This window comes from Mycteria americana, chromosome 22 (assembly GCF_035582795.1).
Source record: "Mycteria americana isolate JAX WOST 10 ecotype Jacksonville Zoo and Gardens chromosome 22, USCA_MyAme_1.0, whole genome shotgun sequence".
Taxonomy (NCBI): domain Eukaryota; kingdom Metazoa; phylum Chordata; class Aves; order Ciconiiformes; family Ciconiidae; genus Mycteria; species Mycteria americana.
Genome location: NC_134386.1, coordinates 3,209,381 through 3,227,423, shown reverse-complemented (window position 1 = coordinate 3,227,423; position 18,043 = coordinate 3,209,381). Strand labels below are relative to the sequence as shown.

Sequence of the window (18,043 nt, the reverse complement as noted above, 5' to 3'; positions counted from 1 at the left end):
TCTTAAATGCTTCAGGCCTTGCTGTGTTTGCTTTAGCAGTTGGTATCTGATGGGGTTTTGTGTCCTGAGGGATGGGTATAAAGGCTTTCGTTACTGAAATAGTGGTCCAGATGTTTGTGGTGTCTGCTCTTGAGTTTTCTTTTATGCTGTTTAACACCTGTAGTTTTTCAGGGGGTGCTTAAGCAAATGAACAAGGGACACACAGGTTTGTAATGTTTATATCCTGTACCCAGCTTGAAGGTGAAAAATTCCATCTTAGAGAAGAGGTATCTCAGTAGAAGTAGCAGCTTGGTTGGTATTAACTCTCCAAAAGAGAAACAAAAACCCTGAAGTGAGGCTGCAGAGTACTGTCATGGGAAAATTGTGCTGCTGCACTGTGCAAACAGCTGCTTCGACAAGCTTTGCATTTCCAAATTTTGGGATTCACTATTAAGTAATTCTGCCTTCGCCTTTAGGGTTTTGCTGTGGGTAAGAATAGAATTAAAGGGTTAAGCCCAGGTAGGGAGCTGTAATGGGGAAAACTAGTCAAGTAGGGACTAGTTGAGGGATGGGAAAATCTTGAAGATGTCCTGCTGTTGCACTAGCCAGGAAGAATCCTGCCTCTGTCCTATGGAATCAAATCAGTCTTTGTGCAAAACACAGCTGAATACAATACGTGGCTCAGGTTTGGAGGTGAAGCATTGCAGGTGGCTTTGTTTAATGTAGAACGAGTTTCTCGCACAGTAATTGGAGCCCATTCATGGTATTGCAGTCCTCAGCTGATACAGATCATACCTTCAGTCTAAACTTGCTGCTCCCAGTTTGTTAGCCTCTGGATACGGGTGTGGGAAAGGGGAAACAAAGGACACATCTATAACTAATCTTGACTTGTGTTGACATTCTGTGGGTGAAACAAGTTTTTCCCTGCTTTAAAATGCTGGAGATGACATTTAAAAACAAATTTGCAGGGGGAAGGGATGGGACTGTGCAGTCAGTTTGATCTGTCCCTTCTATAGCAGAATGCTCCAGAGGAACTCCAGAGAAACTCTAGGTCATCTGCCCTGGATGGATTTTTATTTGTGAATCTTTCTTTCAGCTGGGGCTTATCTAGCACAATTGCATGGACCATAGCAAAGTTTTCAACATTTGTTGGGTGAGTAGAGAACTGAAGGAACCTGGGCACTTATTTGTGTGGAGAAGCAGCAGTTCTGTTCCAGGTGCGGTAAACGTTTTACTGTCTGACTGCGTGATGCAAAAGAAAAAACAAGTACTTGGCCTAACCCTGTGAGAGAAATAATGTCGAGCACCAAAGTGCAATGAGTTCTCTTTATGCAAAGCTTGGATGTTGAAATACTGCGTAAATGGCAGTGTTGACTACACTGAGCTGATCTTGGCACTTCCCTCATGGCTCCTGCAGTTTAAGATGACAATACTGATTTAGTGGGATTCACAGTTGTACAAGAAAGATCTCCAAGAGAGACCAATAGTGTCGAGCCTCTAAAAATACTCCCTCTTGGAATTTATATTAAACAGGCCTTTTTGCATTAGAAATTAAGCTTGTGGTGCTGCCATTCAAACCACCTGATAATGCAGGGTTGACAGCACAGGAAATGGGGAAAATATCACAGAAGGTTGTGTGGTTAGCCCATTCTTTGAAAATAACGGGATATAATTGTTTCCGTGCTTGCCTGGAACCTGCTGCATGACTCTGGGCAAGCTGCTTCTCCTCCCCGTGCCTCAGTTTCTCATAGTTTGTGTGCCATCCTTTCAGGCTGGAAGCATTCAGGAACAGGAATTACAGAGTTTGTACAATTCCTGGCATGCTTGAGCCTGAGGCTGCTGTGTGCAACTGTTGTATGCATAATGCTGCTGTGCTTACACTGTTTAAGCTAGCTGTAACAGTGAGCTGATACTAGCTTTGCTATCGGGCTTCCCAGTTAGAAAAGGCACTAGGAAGGTAATGAGAAGGTATATCAGATGTTGTGATTTCCCCCCCCCCCCCCCTTGCTGAAAAGTTGTTTCAGTAGCTTCACATTGGACCCTCCAGGCAGATGGCTTAACTGCAACTAGCTGTAAAGATGACTGTGAGTATGGGAGGAGGGCTTGTCATAAAGTGTTGATGTGATTTGTGTAGTTTTATATATATATATATGACAGGAAACCTTCTTTTTCCTTGTTTTCCACCTTGTTTGTAACTGTAGAGATATCAAGGATGTCTTACTCTGGTTTTGTTTTACTTTATCTGTGCTGGAAGACTTCCAAGGACTTGAGAATCAAAGGTTTCTCATGTTGAGAGCGAGAGCCCTGCCTTTCGCAGTGATCTTGATTCCTAGATGCTTATCAGGAGTTTATTTATGTAGGGTTAACAAAAAAGGGAAAAAACCCAAACCCACAGCTCTATCTTCATTGCTTGGGTTTCACTCTTCTGGTACGGGTGACATGGATGATCCTGGTAGCTCCTTAGTCATCTGTATTCTCCAGGGTCAGAGTGAACAAGTCCTAAAGAACTAATGTTTGAACAAGTTTTTGCTTGTATCTAAGCTACTCTTATTGTTCACGAGAGGCTGCCTGCCCATCTGTTTTTTTTCCTAGTTTTTACTTACATTTCAGAGATTAAAGCCAGTCCAGAAGCACTCCCAACCTGTATCAGTGGGTAAGAGATGGGCTTGCTTGAAGATCCCACCAAAGTGGTGCCTTGCATCAGGCTAGATTTAGGAAACGTGCACTTTGAGGATGTTGAAATTCTTCAGATTGTTTTATCATTTGAAAAACAAACTTTGCAAGAATTAAGTTAAAGGTGAAGAGTTCAGCTCTTTTTCCTCCATCAACTGGATGTTCAGCTTCAGGCCTTGAGCCGCGTTGGAGGGAGTTGCTATTTAACAATGTCTGCATCCAAAAAAAAAAAAAAGACAGCTTGAACTGCTAGTGTCCCCTATTAATTTCCTTCAATGATATCTGCAGATGCTGTGTCCTTTGGGCAGCTCTCTCCAGCTGTACTCTTAACACAGCTTGTAACCAGGGGAGTGATTACAAAGCCTGGAATTTCTTCCCTTGTGCTCCCGGGCCAGTTGTGAAGCCCTCAGGGCCGGTTCTCAGTGAAGCCTGCGGGGCAAGTCATTGCTGGGTTGTATCAGATGGGAATCCAGCTCCCCAGCCTGGTGTAGAATCCTCTTTGCCCTTGGGTTTCTTGCTTTCCTGATGCCTCCCCTCGGTGGGTTGCTCCTGTGTCGGTCAAGCGCTGAAGCAGAGAAGGGTTCTTGTGAGGTTTCTTAGGGGGCTGTGCTTTGGGAACAGCAGGTACTTTTTTGGGTGTCTTGGGCTGTGTGCGTACAGTTTGAGCAAGAGTCATGAGGGGCAGTGTGGTTTAACCACAGCTTCTGCCTCTTCACCGGAAGGTGCAATGGATTTCAGTGCTCTGAGGGTTTTGCATTTCTGTATTAATGTTTACTGAAATGAGCAAAGAGCTATGAAATCCCATCCTGGCATGGGTGTGAATTTCCCTTCAGTTGTAAATCTTCTTTCAAGGCAAAGGGATTATAATTTTAAAATACTGAGAGAGAGAGAGAGAGAGAGAGAGATGTAGAATACTTCTTTTGCAGAGACTTGAGGTGAAAAGATTTGGTGCCAGAAGTTACTGCTGTGGACATGTTAACTCTATTTGCAGGGTTGTGTATATCATTACCTTTAATCTGCCTATAAATCCAGGTTAATTCTCCTCTTTGAAGCCCCTTAATGTTCAAATTTTTCTTTTTCTCTGCCCATACATATCAGTTGCAACTAGCTGTCTTACTGCATTCTTCCTCCCCGTTGCATTACTGCTGAACATAACTTTCCTTTCTTGCTTTTGGGATAAAGTGAGATTTTTCTTTTCCTAGAAAATGCAGACTGTGTCCAGCCTTCAAAGGTTGCTTGTAGTCATCCTGCTGCCTGTCTAGTACCGGAGATCTTCTCTGCATCCCTGCTTGGCTTCGTTTTCTGGTGGGGTTTCTGTGGAGACCCCCTCAGATGGGGTGGATTTATAGCCTCGCTTGTCTTTCGGTACCTTGAGTAAACATGTTCTGGCAGGCTTCTCTGGATCTCCTATTCCATTTCTGGTTAAAGCTTGAGATCTTCCCCTCGTCTCCTCTGCTTAAAAAGACCTGTCTGTAGCTGTTTTGTGGAGAGGATGTGCTTTTTCTCTCTAGTTTGTGTGAACTTTCATTCCAGCTCTTGATCTTGCCTTCGTTCCTATCTTGGTAGCTAGCTCTGACCATGCCGTGAATTCCGATGAAATGCTTCCATTTTCTAGCACGTTTGCAGATTTCTGTAGTGTACTAAGCACGGGATTTTAAATTTCATTAAGAACAAGTAAAACTGCCTGTTCATCTCCTTTTAGGCTTTCTGGGATTCCCAGAGCAAAAGCATTTACTCCTTGCATAATCCTGCATTGCTTTCAGATTGTGTGATAGATTAAGGTCCTCTCTGGGAGTGCTTTTGCAGAAGCAGCACGCAATAGCAGCACTTTGGTGTGCCACAAGGAAGTGCCTGGGCTGACTGCGATGGTTGCAAGCATGGTTTCTTAAATCTTCACATTTCTTCTGAATGCAGAGAGAGTGCAGTAAAGGCACAATACGGGGAAAAGGCAATTCTTTCCCTATAAAGATTTTTAGTCTTTGCAATATTAAAGATTGGGAATGTTCAAAAAGCCTGATTCTGTTGCATTTCCTCAGTGCAATAGTCAGGACACAAAATCTCCTTTACCTGCTCCATCTGGAAAATAAAGTAATTAAATAAAAACTGAGGATCTATTTCTGAAGATTGCTTGCTGCTGAGAATTTTTTGTCCTATTTGGCAACAACCTGTCAGGTAACTTGATTCACCATGATGAAACTGCAGAGAAATTGAAATGAGATTTAAACGGGTTATAATGTTGAAGCTTCAGTTTTGATCTTTATTTCGGTAATACTTCTGCTTCTTGTCACTGCACAGGAAATGCCCGGTTAAAGTGGTTTTGGTCCTCAGAGGAGATATGTTTTCTGATCAAGTACCATCTTGCAGAGTGAGGTCAGATGAAATGCGATTCCCTGACGTGGTTTGTGGATCACTGTTCTTAACACCCTTTGGAAGTCCTCTGCGTGTCTCTTGTCCAGTTAAAATTTAAAACAAGAAGAGGAGAAGGGAAGACGCTGGATTTCTTGCTGTGTACCAGCCTCACCTCCTGCTCTGTTGGATTGGAGCCAGCAAGCTCAGGGTGATGCTATGGCCAAGGCCTGCTCTACACCAGAACTGTTGGTTAGAGCTGTAACTCATTAAGCAATACAGTCCTTAAGATGAACATAAGGTGCTCTGTTAGTGCTCTGGCATGGTAGGATAGCTTATTTCCTTTCTGCTGTAGGAGCTCCTGCTCTGGTAACCACCATAGCAATGCCAGCATTGTGTCCCTTCTGCTTGTGCCACCTGACCTGTGTCCGAGTAGCTGTCGTGCAAAAAAATGTTTCGTCTAGAGATCTGATGGCTAGATTGTCTAGGAAGATGTTAAAGATCAAGGAAGTGGTGCTGGGGTATGGTAGGAGACACTGATACACATCCAGCAGCCTGGTTTGGTGTTAATATTTTGTTAAAAAGAGATGTTTGTGTCACAGGGTCCTGCTGTGGTTTGACAGACCCATGAGAAATTCAACTTAGGCATTTATGTTATCTTACTGCAGCCATCCCCCAAATCAGGAGCATCATCTGAATAAGATGATGTGTTGTAAAGAGCATTAAAAGGTGTAGATGGGAGAAGCTGATACAGAACTTAAATAATTAGCAGTCATTTCTCTTACACTGGGGTGGAAGATACTTGCATAAGTTATTGACAGAGCTGCTTAGGTTCCATCTCAGCTAAACTCTCCCTGACAGATTCTCTCCTGAAAGCTTACAAGTCTTGCTTGAGCCGGTAAACTGAAAACTGCATCCAAAACCATTAGGTACGCCTTGATATTACAGAATGCGGGGAAAGCTTCCCTGCACGGTGAAGCCTCAGACAGCCCGTCGTTCCCTGGTTAACCTGAAAGCTGGTTATGCTGATTAAAATAACAGTCCGTGTTTATAAGCTTCATCACTTTAAGATAGGCCTTTGCAGGGGCATATTCCAACAATGTCAGGGTCTGAACAGCATGTCCCTACATTTCTAAACATTCTTCTGATACTAAAGGGTCAGTTTCCCCAGGGTGAAATCTGGAGAGGGAAGGAAGAATATTTTACAACTCTAAAGAAGGTAGTAATAGGAACTTTATTTTTGCTTGCCATCGTTTTTTGATTCAGCTGTAAGTATTCTTTATTGAAAAGTGACCCCGGAAACTTATAAAAGTTTACTGAAGACTTTTATTTTCTCTTTTTAGATGCAGAGATTGGCTGGCCTGGAGAGACTGTTTAGGAAGCTCTGAGCTCACTGATGCTGATGTGGTTGGGAAGGACTAGGGACACTGCAAATCTGGGACTCCAGTACTGAAAAATTTCTACTTTTAAATGCGTGCATTGCACTAGTCTCTAACTTGTGGCTGCATGAAAGCCTCATGCAGCAATTGGAGGCAGCCAAATGGCTCCTGGAGATACTGCGATGGTTCTGTTATCTGCAGCAGCTTTACTGTCACATGAAAAGCAAAAGTGCCACAACCTGACACTTCTCAGCTGTGGAGCTGGCTTGGACCAACTCCAGAGCTTGTGGCCAGGTGGCAGCTGTGCAGGCTCGGTGCGGAGGGATGATAATAGCACGGAGCTGTAAACAGGACGCTCCACCCTGCCTTGGCGCCTCTCATGCGCCCTCCTCCTCGTGCCCGAAACGCTGTGCTGTGCACGCAGCCTTTGCACCATAAGGAGGGGCAGCCTGCTTCCAGCAGCGCCCTGCCCTGCATCTCCCAGCTGCCCTCTGCCCTTCGGGCTTCTTGGTGCTGCTTAAAAACAAACTGAGTCGTTGGGTAGCAGAGTTGTACTTCATGAGAAGGAATGACGGTTCTTGCTGTTCATACGTTAATAGCTTTAGATGTTTGTCAGCCATCGTACGCAATTGATGCAGTTGTCACTGTAGGTGGCCGTGTCGCCTCTGCTCTCGTCTCCTCTGCTCTCGGTCATGTCTGTTCCCAAGGTCCTTTCAGGCTGGTTTTGACTGTTGCCCTGTTGGAAGATTTGGAGTACGAAGGTGGCCCCGGTCACTCTGGATGCGATGGTTGTATCAAAGGGGGCCTCTTGGAGAGCTCTGGGGGGGATGTGTGTTGCCAAAGCAGTGTGGGAGGGGGGCTGCCCTATGGCAGTTGCATTCAGTTCTTCTGCCAGCAGCCTAGTTGGGGGGAGCAGCATGAGAGGAAGAGACAGCTGAAGTCATACGTAACGGAGATGCAAGTAAAGTAGCCTGTGGGGGCAATGAGGCACTGAAGAGGAAGCTGCAAATACTAACGAGTTTCTAATTTAGAATTAGTGGTGGCTGTCTTACTGTTAACTGTTGGGAGCAGGGAGTGTGCCTTGAAACGCCAGCTGGACCCGACACAATAAGTGTTTAATCCAGTGTGGACCTTACGAGGTGTGGCTGTCATGCAAGGACTAATGCTTCTCTCGCCCTCCCACATGGCTTTTTGTTCCTACCCTTTTCTCACCTAGAACTCGAATTCCACTGCTCAAATGGTATTTAGCTGATAAAAAGATGTATTTAACAGGCCATGTCCCTGGAACAGTCTCAGCCCTGGGTGCTGCAGCACCTTTGTATACAGAGGTATTTGTTAAGCACTATGTTGTGTTTGCCAGTTTTAACTCTGGTTTTAGTGTGGTTAACTTGGTACCTGCCTGCCATGACCTCATTTTGGGGAGGAAGGAGAGAATGTCTGTACACAAAGCACCTGGAGCAGAGTGCTGTGCGTGGCCTTAATATCTTACCAGGAGGCCACAGGGCTGGTTCTAATGTGCGTGGTAATTTGCATGTCTAATCAAAACAAAATGCAAACCAACTCTCCTGCTGGCTTGAACTTGCCTCTTTCTTGATACCTTTTTGGTTTTGGTGATAATGCCTTTTTTCAGCTGCAAGGGTGATGACAGGGCTGCAAAAGAGGGCAGCTGTGCTGCCTGCCTGTGGGCTGTGTATTGATCACATCTAGCTTGGAGCTGGCCAGGATGTGATGGAGGAGACGGGGAAGGCGAGCAAAGCGTGTGCTCTGTCTCCCCTTGCTGTAGCCTGCCAAGAGAGATACTTGGCTCTCTGTCCTTGGGATGGGATTGCACTGGTGTGCATCATTGCGGACACACAAACTTAAACTAGTCTTATTTACAAAGCTTTTCTGTTAATCGTGTTTCTAGCTACCGTTATGAAAGTAATGTCTGAACAGGCAGCGCGGCCATCCCATGGAAGCTGGGCAGACCCAGAGCTCCTGGATTTGCACTCAGGCCCTGCCAATGATGGGTTATGACAATGAACAGGTTGCACGTCTCCCGTTCTGGTCTTTGCTGAATCATGGAATCATTTAGCTTGGAAAAGACCTTTAAGATCATCAAGTCCAACCGTAAACCTAACACTGCCGAGTCCACCACGAAACCATGTCCCTGAGCCACCATGTCTACGCACCTACTAATGACACCAAGCACTTTGGATCCTCCCGCTGGAGGATCCAAAACTTTGTGGACTTTATCTTGGCCTCATTGAAATTGGAAGCAAGCAATAGCATGCTGCTTTGGGGGGAGCTGAGGCACCCAGGCTCCCTTTCACTGTTGGGTCTTACCATGGGCAAGAGCCTGGGTTCTCTGACTGAGCATTGTGCTCCAGCTAGTAAGAAATACGGCCTTATAGGCGGCGTAGTGGGTTTTTTTTTTCCTACAGAGCTCATGCAAAAGCAATGTGGACATGCCGAGTATTTAATTTGGTTGTGTAGCAGCTCCGTTGACTTTGACTGGAATGTCTGATCGATGCCTTCAAGCAGCCACTTAAGGACTGCAATAAAATCTCTGCTTCTAGAGAAGCAATCTCTTGGTGATAAGCGTGAATATGGCTCTCTGCAGCAGAGCAGAGGAGTGAGTAGGAGGGCAGATTGGGCAGTCGATCCACCAGCCCTTGCTGGCCCACTCTACTGAAGTGGTGTTTCTGTCGCTGCTTGTTTTTGATAGCTGACTTTGAGCAGCAAAACTGCCCGCACTGAGGCTGGGCAGCAGCGTGGCCTTGGCAGGGAAGAGCTGCTGCTGTTGTGAGAGTGGGAACTCACTGGGCACGTTTGAAGCAATAGAATTCTGGTTTCCAAAAAGTAAATGGACTTCTCCAGGCTGTATGTGCTAGGCTGTATGCTCCTTCTTGTGACCTTTGCAATGGACGTGAGCTTGTTAATTGTGATAGCTGTTGCTGAATCTTGGCTTTGGAAGTCTAATTTTCTTTTATTTCCCCCTTGTCTAGCTAGCATTCCCTGTGCTGCTGCTGTTGAGAAGACCTGCCGTCCCCGGCAGCCCCGTGTGCGACGCACCTCTTCACTAGACACCATCGTGGGCTCGTACCTGTTAGGACAGTGGCCGCGGGACGCCGAAGGAGCTTCCACTTCGTGCATGAATGACAAAGCTACCCAGGTATAAATGCCTGCAGACTGCCCTTGAACTCTCTGGGCCAGGAGAGGGTTGCAGAACTGAAATAAGCTGTGTAAACTGGGGGTGAATAGGGAAGGCATTAAATTTCCATCCGTCCAGCTGCAACTTTCCAGGAAGGCTTTTTTTCCCTTTCTGCTTCTCAGCTTCAATTGATTCCACTTTGGTGCAGAGTTAGAATTTCCTTGGCCTTGTTTGGAGGCAGATGGCCTCTGGCTTTCTGCTCCAGTACTGGCTCAGTGCTACTTTTTTTTTTTTCTGGCTTGCAGTTCTGGGCCAAGTCCTTATATAACACTCGCGGGCTGTGTGCCACACGCTGCGAGAAGTCAAGGGTGCTCCCGCAGAAGGGCTCGCTAGCACGAACGGCGCAGCTCTCTGCTGTAGAATGGAAAAGCTCCAGACCTCGAGGAACTCTTAGCAACCTGTAAATATTACTGTATGGCAGCAAATAGTGCTCGCCTATCTGCAGAGGTGAAAGAATTCAGAAGGATAAGAGCATCCGTTTGCTTAACAAGTCATTTATTTAGCACATTCAATCTCTGTTAACTTGCTGTTTGATCTTTGCTATTCAACAATTTATTACTGGGCTGTTTGCAGGAAATTCTCAATTGGATTCCAGCTTCCATTGTCCTTTTCCAAAGTGTTCTTGCCTGCTTTTGTTTCAGTTCTAGTGCCCAAGAGTGCTGCTGAGGGCAGAGGGCGTGCTGGAAAGGAAGGGAAAGAATTTGTCTAACTCTATTTCTGAGTCAGGGAAGCACACTCTTCCTTTCTGTCTTCATCAGCAACGGTGGGCCACTTAACCCCAGTATTTGGGGCTAATTAGTTTTTCTTGCCTGTGGCCCTTTCGGGGAAAGGGTTGGAGAAGAGGGGCACCTCCTTCTTCCCCAAATGGAAGATACCACTGTGTTAATTCAGACTCCATGCTGAGCATGGAGCTGATCACTCCTCTGCAGCACACCTGGCCTATTCACTGCAGAGTCTTTCATCAGTTATCTGCAAGTGTCTTGCAAATGCTAATTTTACCTTGCAACATGCTTGTGAAATGAGCAGTGATCTCCACTGTTTCACACACAAACCTCTGTGTGTCAAATGACTTGTCTGTTGAAAGGTAGGAATAAAGTCCTCAGTTCTAGACCACCCTGTGCATTAACAAAATGTTCCATCGTAACCTCCAGGACTTTGCCGTGTTTTCAGGCTTAATAGTTATCAAACTTGGGACTTTCTCTGCTAGCCAGTACATGTTTACTTCCCTCCTTATTCAGCTACTGATCAGCTGTTTTGCAGAGCTCTGTAGATTTGCTATCATAAGGTGGTTAAGTGAGAGATACAACTGCAGGTGCTCAGTGTGGGGGTGAGGGTGGCAGCACTATACATGATTTGAGCTTGTGGCTTTATGTTGCTGTGCGAAGCAATTTTTTTCTCTCCTTTTTCTGAGGAAGCGGTTTTGCCACAGTTAGTACAAAAGGTTCTGTAATTTCCTTCTGCCTTGACAGTCTGCCTGCGAGAGGTGTGGGACACATACACGCTCTTCATTTTCAGGCCTTCCTATTGCAAACAGCGTCTTTTCTTCCTTTTTAGGCCCTATTTTTTTGTGTGTGTGTGAGCACCGGTGCAGTGCTCGGTGCTCTGGGTATCACAGCAATAGGCTGCAATAAGTGACTTCCCAAACAGGGCTCAGGAGGCTTCCAGTGACTTGAGGAGAGTTTTGGTCGTGTCCTGCAAAGCAGGACTGTTCTTAGCAGCTGGAGTTCAGCTTCCCACAGACTTGCCTCTTGCAGTAGTGTGGGATAGGGCTGCGGTCTTGTCTCTTAGAACTTTGCCTCTTCTCCTTAGCTTTCTTATGTGCGTGATCTACTGGGATATAAAATGACACAATGTTTTGGGATAACAGCCAAATAATGATGTTTGAGTTGTTTAGGAGAGAATATTTGAGGTAGGAAATGAGATCAGATGTGCCATGTGCTGAAACTGCAAGGTTGGTCCTTGCCGTAGGATTTCCTATCGTGTTGGTCTGTTCCTTGGCTCTGTCTGGCACGGTTCGGGGCTAGCACAGGGATGGCGGTGGCCAACTGCTCTGAGCTTAGCAGGACCTCAGAGCAGTGGTTCAGGCTGAACGGATTTCTTCTCTCAAACCAAACTGAACGCTGTAAATCGAATAGAACAACTTCTGTGCCATGATGTCTGCTGCTTACAGGCATTGCAAAATGGAGACCTAGACAACAAATGGCTTTAGCTGTAGGGAACGCAGTGCGCTCTGCTTAGTGGTGTGTGTAAGGAGGGGTTTCATTCAGAGCCTAAGTCAGGAAAGGGTTGGATTTCTGCCTAGAAATCACCTGTATCCCTTTACAGAAGGGAAACCTGGTACCTCTCTAGGTAACTTGCCTTGTTCCTTTGGTTTAAATAGGTTTTAAAACCTGTTTTGAGAGAAGAGGCTTCTGTCATCCTCATGACTCAACGGGGTTGTTTAAAACAGCTGCTGTTCTTGCAGTAGCCTCTGGGGAGATCAGTTAAGCTGCTTGGAGAGGAACTGTTCTCAGGCCCTTGCACCTTCTGGCAGCCTGTCGCTGAGGATAGAGGAGGGAAGTATCATCCAAAGCCTCCCACAGAAATGGCAGGCAGCAGTGACACAGGGTGAGCGTTTTGAGAGGCACTGAAATGTGATGTTGGGGAAAAAATGATGGCTGGTCTTGAAAATGATGTGCCTTGGGACTGTTCCAATCCTGGAGTCTCCACCGAGAGGACAAGAGTTCAGTGGAAGGAAGTTCACACCCTTTGCTGATCAGATTAACAGCCCTTTCTGATTTCCATTGATATTCAAAATGTAGCTATTGCTTGGAAAACAGCTGCGTAATGTGGTGCTGAGGCTGTTTTTCTGCATGAAGAGAGTCAGCTGAGAACTGCCAGCCCTGCAGATGGAGGGACGTGAGCTGGAGAGGCAGCTGGGCTCTTCCAGCACTCTGGCAGCAGCAGCAGTCATTCAGTCTGCAAGGCCAAGCTCTGGTTTTGGTTACGCCTTTGAACTCCGATACGGGAGCCTGAGGTCTCAGAAGCAAGTTGTGTGTTCTCACAGTTGGGTGAGGCTTTTCCTCTTGGTAATGCTTCTTCATACAATGAGTGCCTGAAACCCTACGTCACCGTTCATCAGACGGGAGCCTGTGCAAGCAGCGCAGGGGGCGGTCGCGGTTGTTTCTCTGGGGTAATGGCTTGGTGCCCTTTATCTCGCCAGGTACTTGGGGTGATTAAGCCACTGACTTCTGGGCAGGTGTCTGGCCATGTAGGTCTGTGAGGTCCGGTTTCCTGATAGGCACAGATCTGGCCAAAATGACTTTGTTTTGGCAAATACAAATAGGTGGTCATCGCTTAATGCACATTATTGAGTATTGTATTAATGGGGGAAGACTGGAATAGGACTGTGACAGGCAGTAGTTGATCACTTATTCTTAGGACTCTACTACCAGTCTCTAAACCAGTAAATGTTGTGATTGTTCTCAGCCGTGTTTCTCATCACTTCAGACTCCAGTGTCCTGGCATGATGTGGAAGTGGGGAAAGCCAGCTCCAGTACTCACAAGCGTTCTGCTTCTTGGGGTAGCACAGATCACCGCAGAGAGGTAAAATAGACCCCTCCCTATGCTTGAGCAAGATCTGTGTTAGTTGCTGATGTATAGGAGGCTCCTGCTTGCATGGGAGGGGAGTGGGAGGACAGGATGCTATTGAAGATGAGACCTTAGCCCCTGTTCTCATACCTAGCACTCTGTGATTCAGCTAAAGACTGATCTTGTTGGCTTCCTCTAGCAGGCAGCTCTTGTAAAGTAGCTCCACTGAAACTCAGTGCATTGCTCGTCGGTGCTGTGGCGCATGTGGGTCCCAGTGGGGCCTGGTTCCTAATGCTCTGTAGGTGGAAGATAACCCAGATCCACTAGAGGAAGGGCGCTGGCCACACTGCAGCAGGGGAGTTTGTGACGAGGCCTTGTGAGTGCTTCTGGTCCGTCCTTTGAGAGGTGGCTGGAGCTGCTGCTTGTGCGATTGAAACAGTCTCTATTTTGGCACTTCCTTGTGGGTTGGACGAGAGGGGGAGGAGAGAGACAAGGCATGATCCTTTTTGGTGGAGGTGTGTTGGCTTGTCTGGTTCTGTAGCTGAAACTTTGTTTGCTAGATTGCCAAACTGAAGCAACAGCTCCAGCGAACAAAGCTAAATGGCAGAAGTGGCAAAGAAAAGGAGAAGAGCTCCCCACTCCAGGGGGACCATGCTGTCCTTGGATCGCTCAGGGTACGTTCACGTCTCCCCCTGCTCTGCTGTCACCGTATGTCCTAGTGAGGTGGAGAGCAAGTGCCTTTGGGCAGGTGTCCAAGCTGTTCTCAGGCTTCTGCTCTCATGCCTGAGAAGGGAGAATTTTTTCTCTGCTTCCCCCACCTCTTCAGCCCTGTGCTTTGATCTGCAGTTAGTGAGTTTACATGACTCTGCTGTCAGTCTTCTGCCGTCAGCCTCCTGGAAGGCTTTGGCTGAGCCCTGGAGAGCTGTAGGAACAGGGTGTAACTGCTGAGTTTGTGCAGATATAACTGACTTCTTTGATTCTGGATTGTTACAGGACTCTCCTTCAGGCTTCCTTTCTCCATCTCCCATTTTGAGGCTTAGCCCCTGCTTGCATAGGAGCCTGGAAGGGCTAAACCAGGAACTGGAGGAAGTGTTTGTGAAGGAACAGGGAGATGAAGAGCTTTTGCGGGTAAGTGAAGGTCACAAGATTGCCCTGAATCTTCCGGGTGGTCTTGGAAATCCTTTCCTCTACAGACACTGCCTGTGCCTGGTTTTGGCCATGGGGACAGTCTTTGTGTCTAGTTTTTAGTTTGTTCTAGGCATGTCCCTGTCTACACTGGGTCAAGTGGCTGCTGGCTTCCCTCCTTAAAACTTGCTGGTGCTGTGAGAGATCAGCCAGTAGTAATCTCAGGATAGATGACACCTCATTGACAGCTTTAAGACACTACCTTAGACTGGCATCCAAAGGCTACTTTGTACCGTGCAGATGTGGGAGCAGTGATCCCAGACAGCGTACGAACTAAAGCGCGTCAGGGGATACAGAAGGGCCCATGTCCTTCTGGTTGCAGAAGGCTGCCTCGCTCCCTGGAGTGGAGGCTCTGCCTGTACCTGGGTCCAGCACCCCAAGTAGCTGCTCTCTGTAGATGCAACTGCTGTTAAACCTCTGGACTGGTGACGGGGATTTCTTGCTCCTCTAAGACTTTGCTTCCTCCTTAGATATTGGATGTTCCAGACGGCCACAGGGCGCCAGCGCCTGCCCAGAGAGGCTCTGGAGATGCGTCCCTGACTCTGGAGCCCAGCAGTGGCAGCTGTAGCAGCCTCTCTCTTTCTCCTTCGCCTTCTGTGCCTCTCCACCTTTCTCCACACACCCCGGTGAGACTGGCAGCAGAAGAGCCCTCCTCTGCGGCAGATGAGGTGCAGCCAGATCCAAAGGAGAAAGGTAAACACTGAGAGCAGAGGGGCTGTGCGAGGTCAGGGGAGACAAAGGGCCAGTGCTACGAAAAGCTGGGTGCAGTGGCTCCTCCCTGTCTGCGTGCTGGGTTGGAAGCTGCAGCTGAGATGGGAGAGAGGGTCTCAGCCAATTTGGCTAAACTGTAGTGGACTTAAAGCTCCAGTAATCACCCTCCAGGTGGCTGGTTTCCAGTCCTAGAGGGAGGATGTGAGCTGGGAACTACACAGATAAAATACTGCAGCTTTGGGGTATTGTAGCCTGCAGCCCCAGGGTTAGAAGAGCATGTCTGGTGTTAAGTTAAAGAGCGCTGTGGATTCTTTTAAAAATGTCTCAATCTCTCTTTTCTTCCCTGCTAGAGGAGGGCAGCCCTTCACCAGTTCTGGCCTTTGCTTCTTCTCCTCGGCCCAACCACAGCTACATGTTTAAACGGGAACCTCCCGAGGGATGTGAGAAGGTTCGGGCCTTTGAAGAAGCTTCGTAAGTATGAGGAGTTGTTGGCAGGAGAGAGCTCGTGAGTTGGCCCTATGGGAGGATGCTGGGGTGGGGGCAGCTGAGGCTTCTGTTGCTGCAATTGCCACCCCTACCCTGTTCTAAAAGTAGGGAGCAGCCTCTAGGAAAACACTCCCAACAAAAACGTGGCTGCTCGGGTCCCGGTGGGAAGAGCTGAAAGCTGAATTGCTAACCCTCAGAAACGCTTGGAAGGATCTTGTGATTCCTTGCCCTTCCCAGGCAGTAGGTTTTTCTCGGCCAGCAGAGCCTCTTGAGGAGAAGAGGTGGTTTTCCTGTAAATAGGTGTGCTTTCAAAACCAGACAGGCTCTTCATGCCGCTCTGTACCTGAAGAGCAGTGCAGCTCACAGAGGCAGTTCAGCTTTTCGTCAGGCTCTCTGAAGAATGCGCAACTCCAGGTGTTTTCCCTGTGGCTGCAGGCACCGGCTGCTCCGTGCCCTTGGGAGTGTCTGTTCCTAATCATGTCCACTCTCTCTCTCTCCTTCAGCTCCCCCAGCCCTGATCAGCCTTTTCAGCCTTCCTGCCCAGATAAGAACAAAGTGCACTTCAACCCCACCGGTTCTGCCTTCTGCCCCGTCAGCCTGGTGAAGCCTCTCTTCCCAAACGTGGGTTTCCTCTTCAGGGGCTTTCCGGCTTCTTCCAGCCCTGGCACGGGCACGTTTACATCCTGCCAGCCCACAGCCCCCACCCCGTTCCTTGGGGTGCGGAAGGATGCTGCAGTAGATAGCTTCAGCGAGGTGTCCAAGTCTCCTTCACTGAATTACGAACACTGGAAGCGTGGCCAGCCAGAGGAGAGCGTCGTCTTCCACAGCTCTCTTGTGGTGTGAAGCCTTTGGGCACGCTAGCCAGCAACAGCAGCTCTGGCTCCTCAGTGCGTCTCTGCCAGCCTGTGGAGAATAGTGCCTTGAAGGTGAGATGTGATGGCCAAGAGGCAGCCCTAGGATTGAGAACCACAGCAGGCTTCCTCCGAGGATGATAGAAACTGTGAAGTACAGCGTGCCACGGGACTCCTCGCTGCTGGAGAGGCTTGTTTCTCCGAGCCTCCCCTGTTCAAAGCACTTTCCTGTGTTGAATTGTCTTTGTTTCCTGTGTGATTGTTTTGCTGGTGAAGAGCAGCCGGGCACTGCTGCGGGGAGCAGAGCCAAACTTGTGCTCCATGGCTCCGTGAATGAGGTTGAGCTGGGAGAATTCAGGTGAGGCTTCCTTGGCACCCCTCACCAGTGTCTGGGATTGCTGAACCCCGGGGAGGGGGGAGAAGGGCCCTGTAGGATGGCTGCCCTTGGGTGTATTGGAGCAGAAAACGTGTATCTGCACTATTAAGACAGCTCATCTTGGCACAGAGAGGGCTGGAGAGCAGCGGGTCCCTGACTCTGCCTCCCCTGGACACCTTTACCCCTCGAAAGGAGCCTGGAGGCTTAAGAATGCCGTGCTAAATGGGGAGAGTGCAGGTGACTCAATGCAGGCTTCCACAGATCTGTGCCCTGGAGAGCTTGTGTGGCTGAGGGTGAAGGAGGCGTGTGAGACATGAGCTGCCTGTCTGGTCTCCCTGTCTGTGGGCAGAGGTGTCTTCAGGTGCCTTGGCCGTGCTGCAGGAGGAGGGGATGGAAGCGAAAACTGGCAGTGCACAAAGGTTGTGCTCGAGGGGGGTTGTTGCTGCTGTGGAGAAACTGCCTGCTGCTTTCCAGCCGTGAGCCCCGCCAGCCTGGCTGGGGCTGGCTCCCTGGGGTGGGAGGGATGGAGGGGGGATCCGGGACCCCTCTGCCTCGCGGAGGGCTGGGCTTTGTGCACAGAGCTGTGACGCGGCTGGGCAGGAGCCTGAAGCGCTGCCCCGTCCAGCAGCGCTGTCCCAACACGATGCCTTAGAAGGTGAAGCGATAACACGGGAACATTGATTGTAAAGCCTCTTGACAACAAAAGTATTTGATTTTGTGTTCTGTTGCAAAGGCTCTGGGTTGTATTGAGAATCCTATTTTCTTGTATCTGATGTAGAAACTCTATTTTCATCCAAAGACACTATTTTTGCAGCTGTTTGAAGTCTGTATTTTATGTATGTATTGCAAAGCTTAAAGGAGGAATGTTAGCTTTGGAGTTCTTGTCTTGTGTTTAGAGGGGGGGGTTTTTTTTGCAGATGGTGGTATTGCCAGTTAAAAGGAAACAAAATAAAATTTCAGGCATCCAAAGTACTTCTTTGGGATTATATTAAAATTATATTGAGTCTAAACTCGAGTCTTTGGAGAGTTTAGCAGACGGATGTTGAAGCCATGAACAGGCTCACAGCGTGTTTTCCGCTGAAGGAGTAGCAGCAGCTTGAGGCTGTGCTCTGAAGCCCTCCGCAAGCCGGGCTGGGTTTCATCCTGCCCGGCTGGGCTCGCCGGGAGGTGCTGGGTCTCGGGTGGCCCCGCAGAGCGCCCGGGACTCGCTGTTCCTCAACTGAAGCCAAGGCCAAGTGGCGGTGAGTGTTAAAACATCGAACGGACTGAAGTTGGGCTCGTTTTAGCAGCGTGA

At 48.2% G+C, this 18,043-nt stretch overlaps 1 protein-coding gene across 12 annotated transcripts in view; it reads left to right on the top strand.

Moving 5' to 3' along the window:
* FAM117A (family with sequence similarity 117 member A) overlaps positions 1-17,691 on the top strand; it is a 34,229-nt gene extending 16,538 nt beyond the window's left edge. For 4 of the 12 annotated variants that reach the window (XM_075523081.1, XM_075523080.1, XM_075523082.1 and 1 more), the window contains 7 exons: positions 9,365-9,531; positions 13,039-13,155; positions 13,701-13,814; positions 14,134-14,268; positions 14,796-15,018; positions 15,387-15,507; positions 16,026-16,365. In XM_075523081.1, the coding sequence (XP_075379196.1) occupies positions 9,365-9,531; positions 13,039-13,155; positions 13,701-13,814; positions 14,134-14,268; positions 14,796-15,018; positions 15,387-15,507; positions 16,026-16,365 (1,217 nt within the window). Of the gene's footprint in view, positions 1-1,084; positions 1,197-6,341; positions 6,445-6,801; positions 7,166-9,364; positions 9,532-13,038; positions 13,156-13,700; positions 13,815-14,133; positions 14,269-14,795; positions 15,019-15,386; positions 15,508-16,025 lie in introns of those variants that run through there. The other 8 variants (XM_075523084.1, XM_075523087.1, XM_075523090.1 and 5 more) reach the window with 7 other exon arrangements.
* The last annotated feature ends 352 nt before the right edge of the window (positions 17,692-18,043 follow it).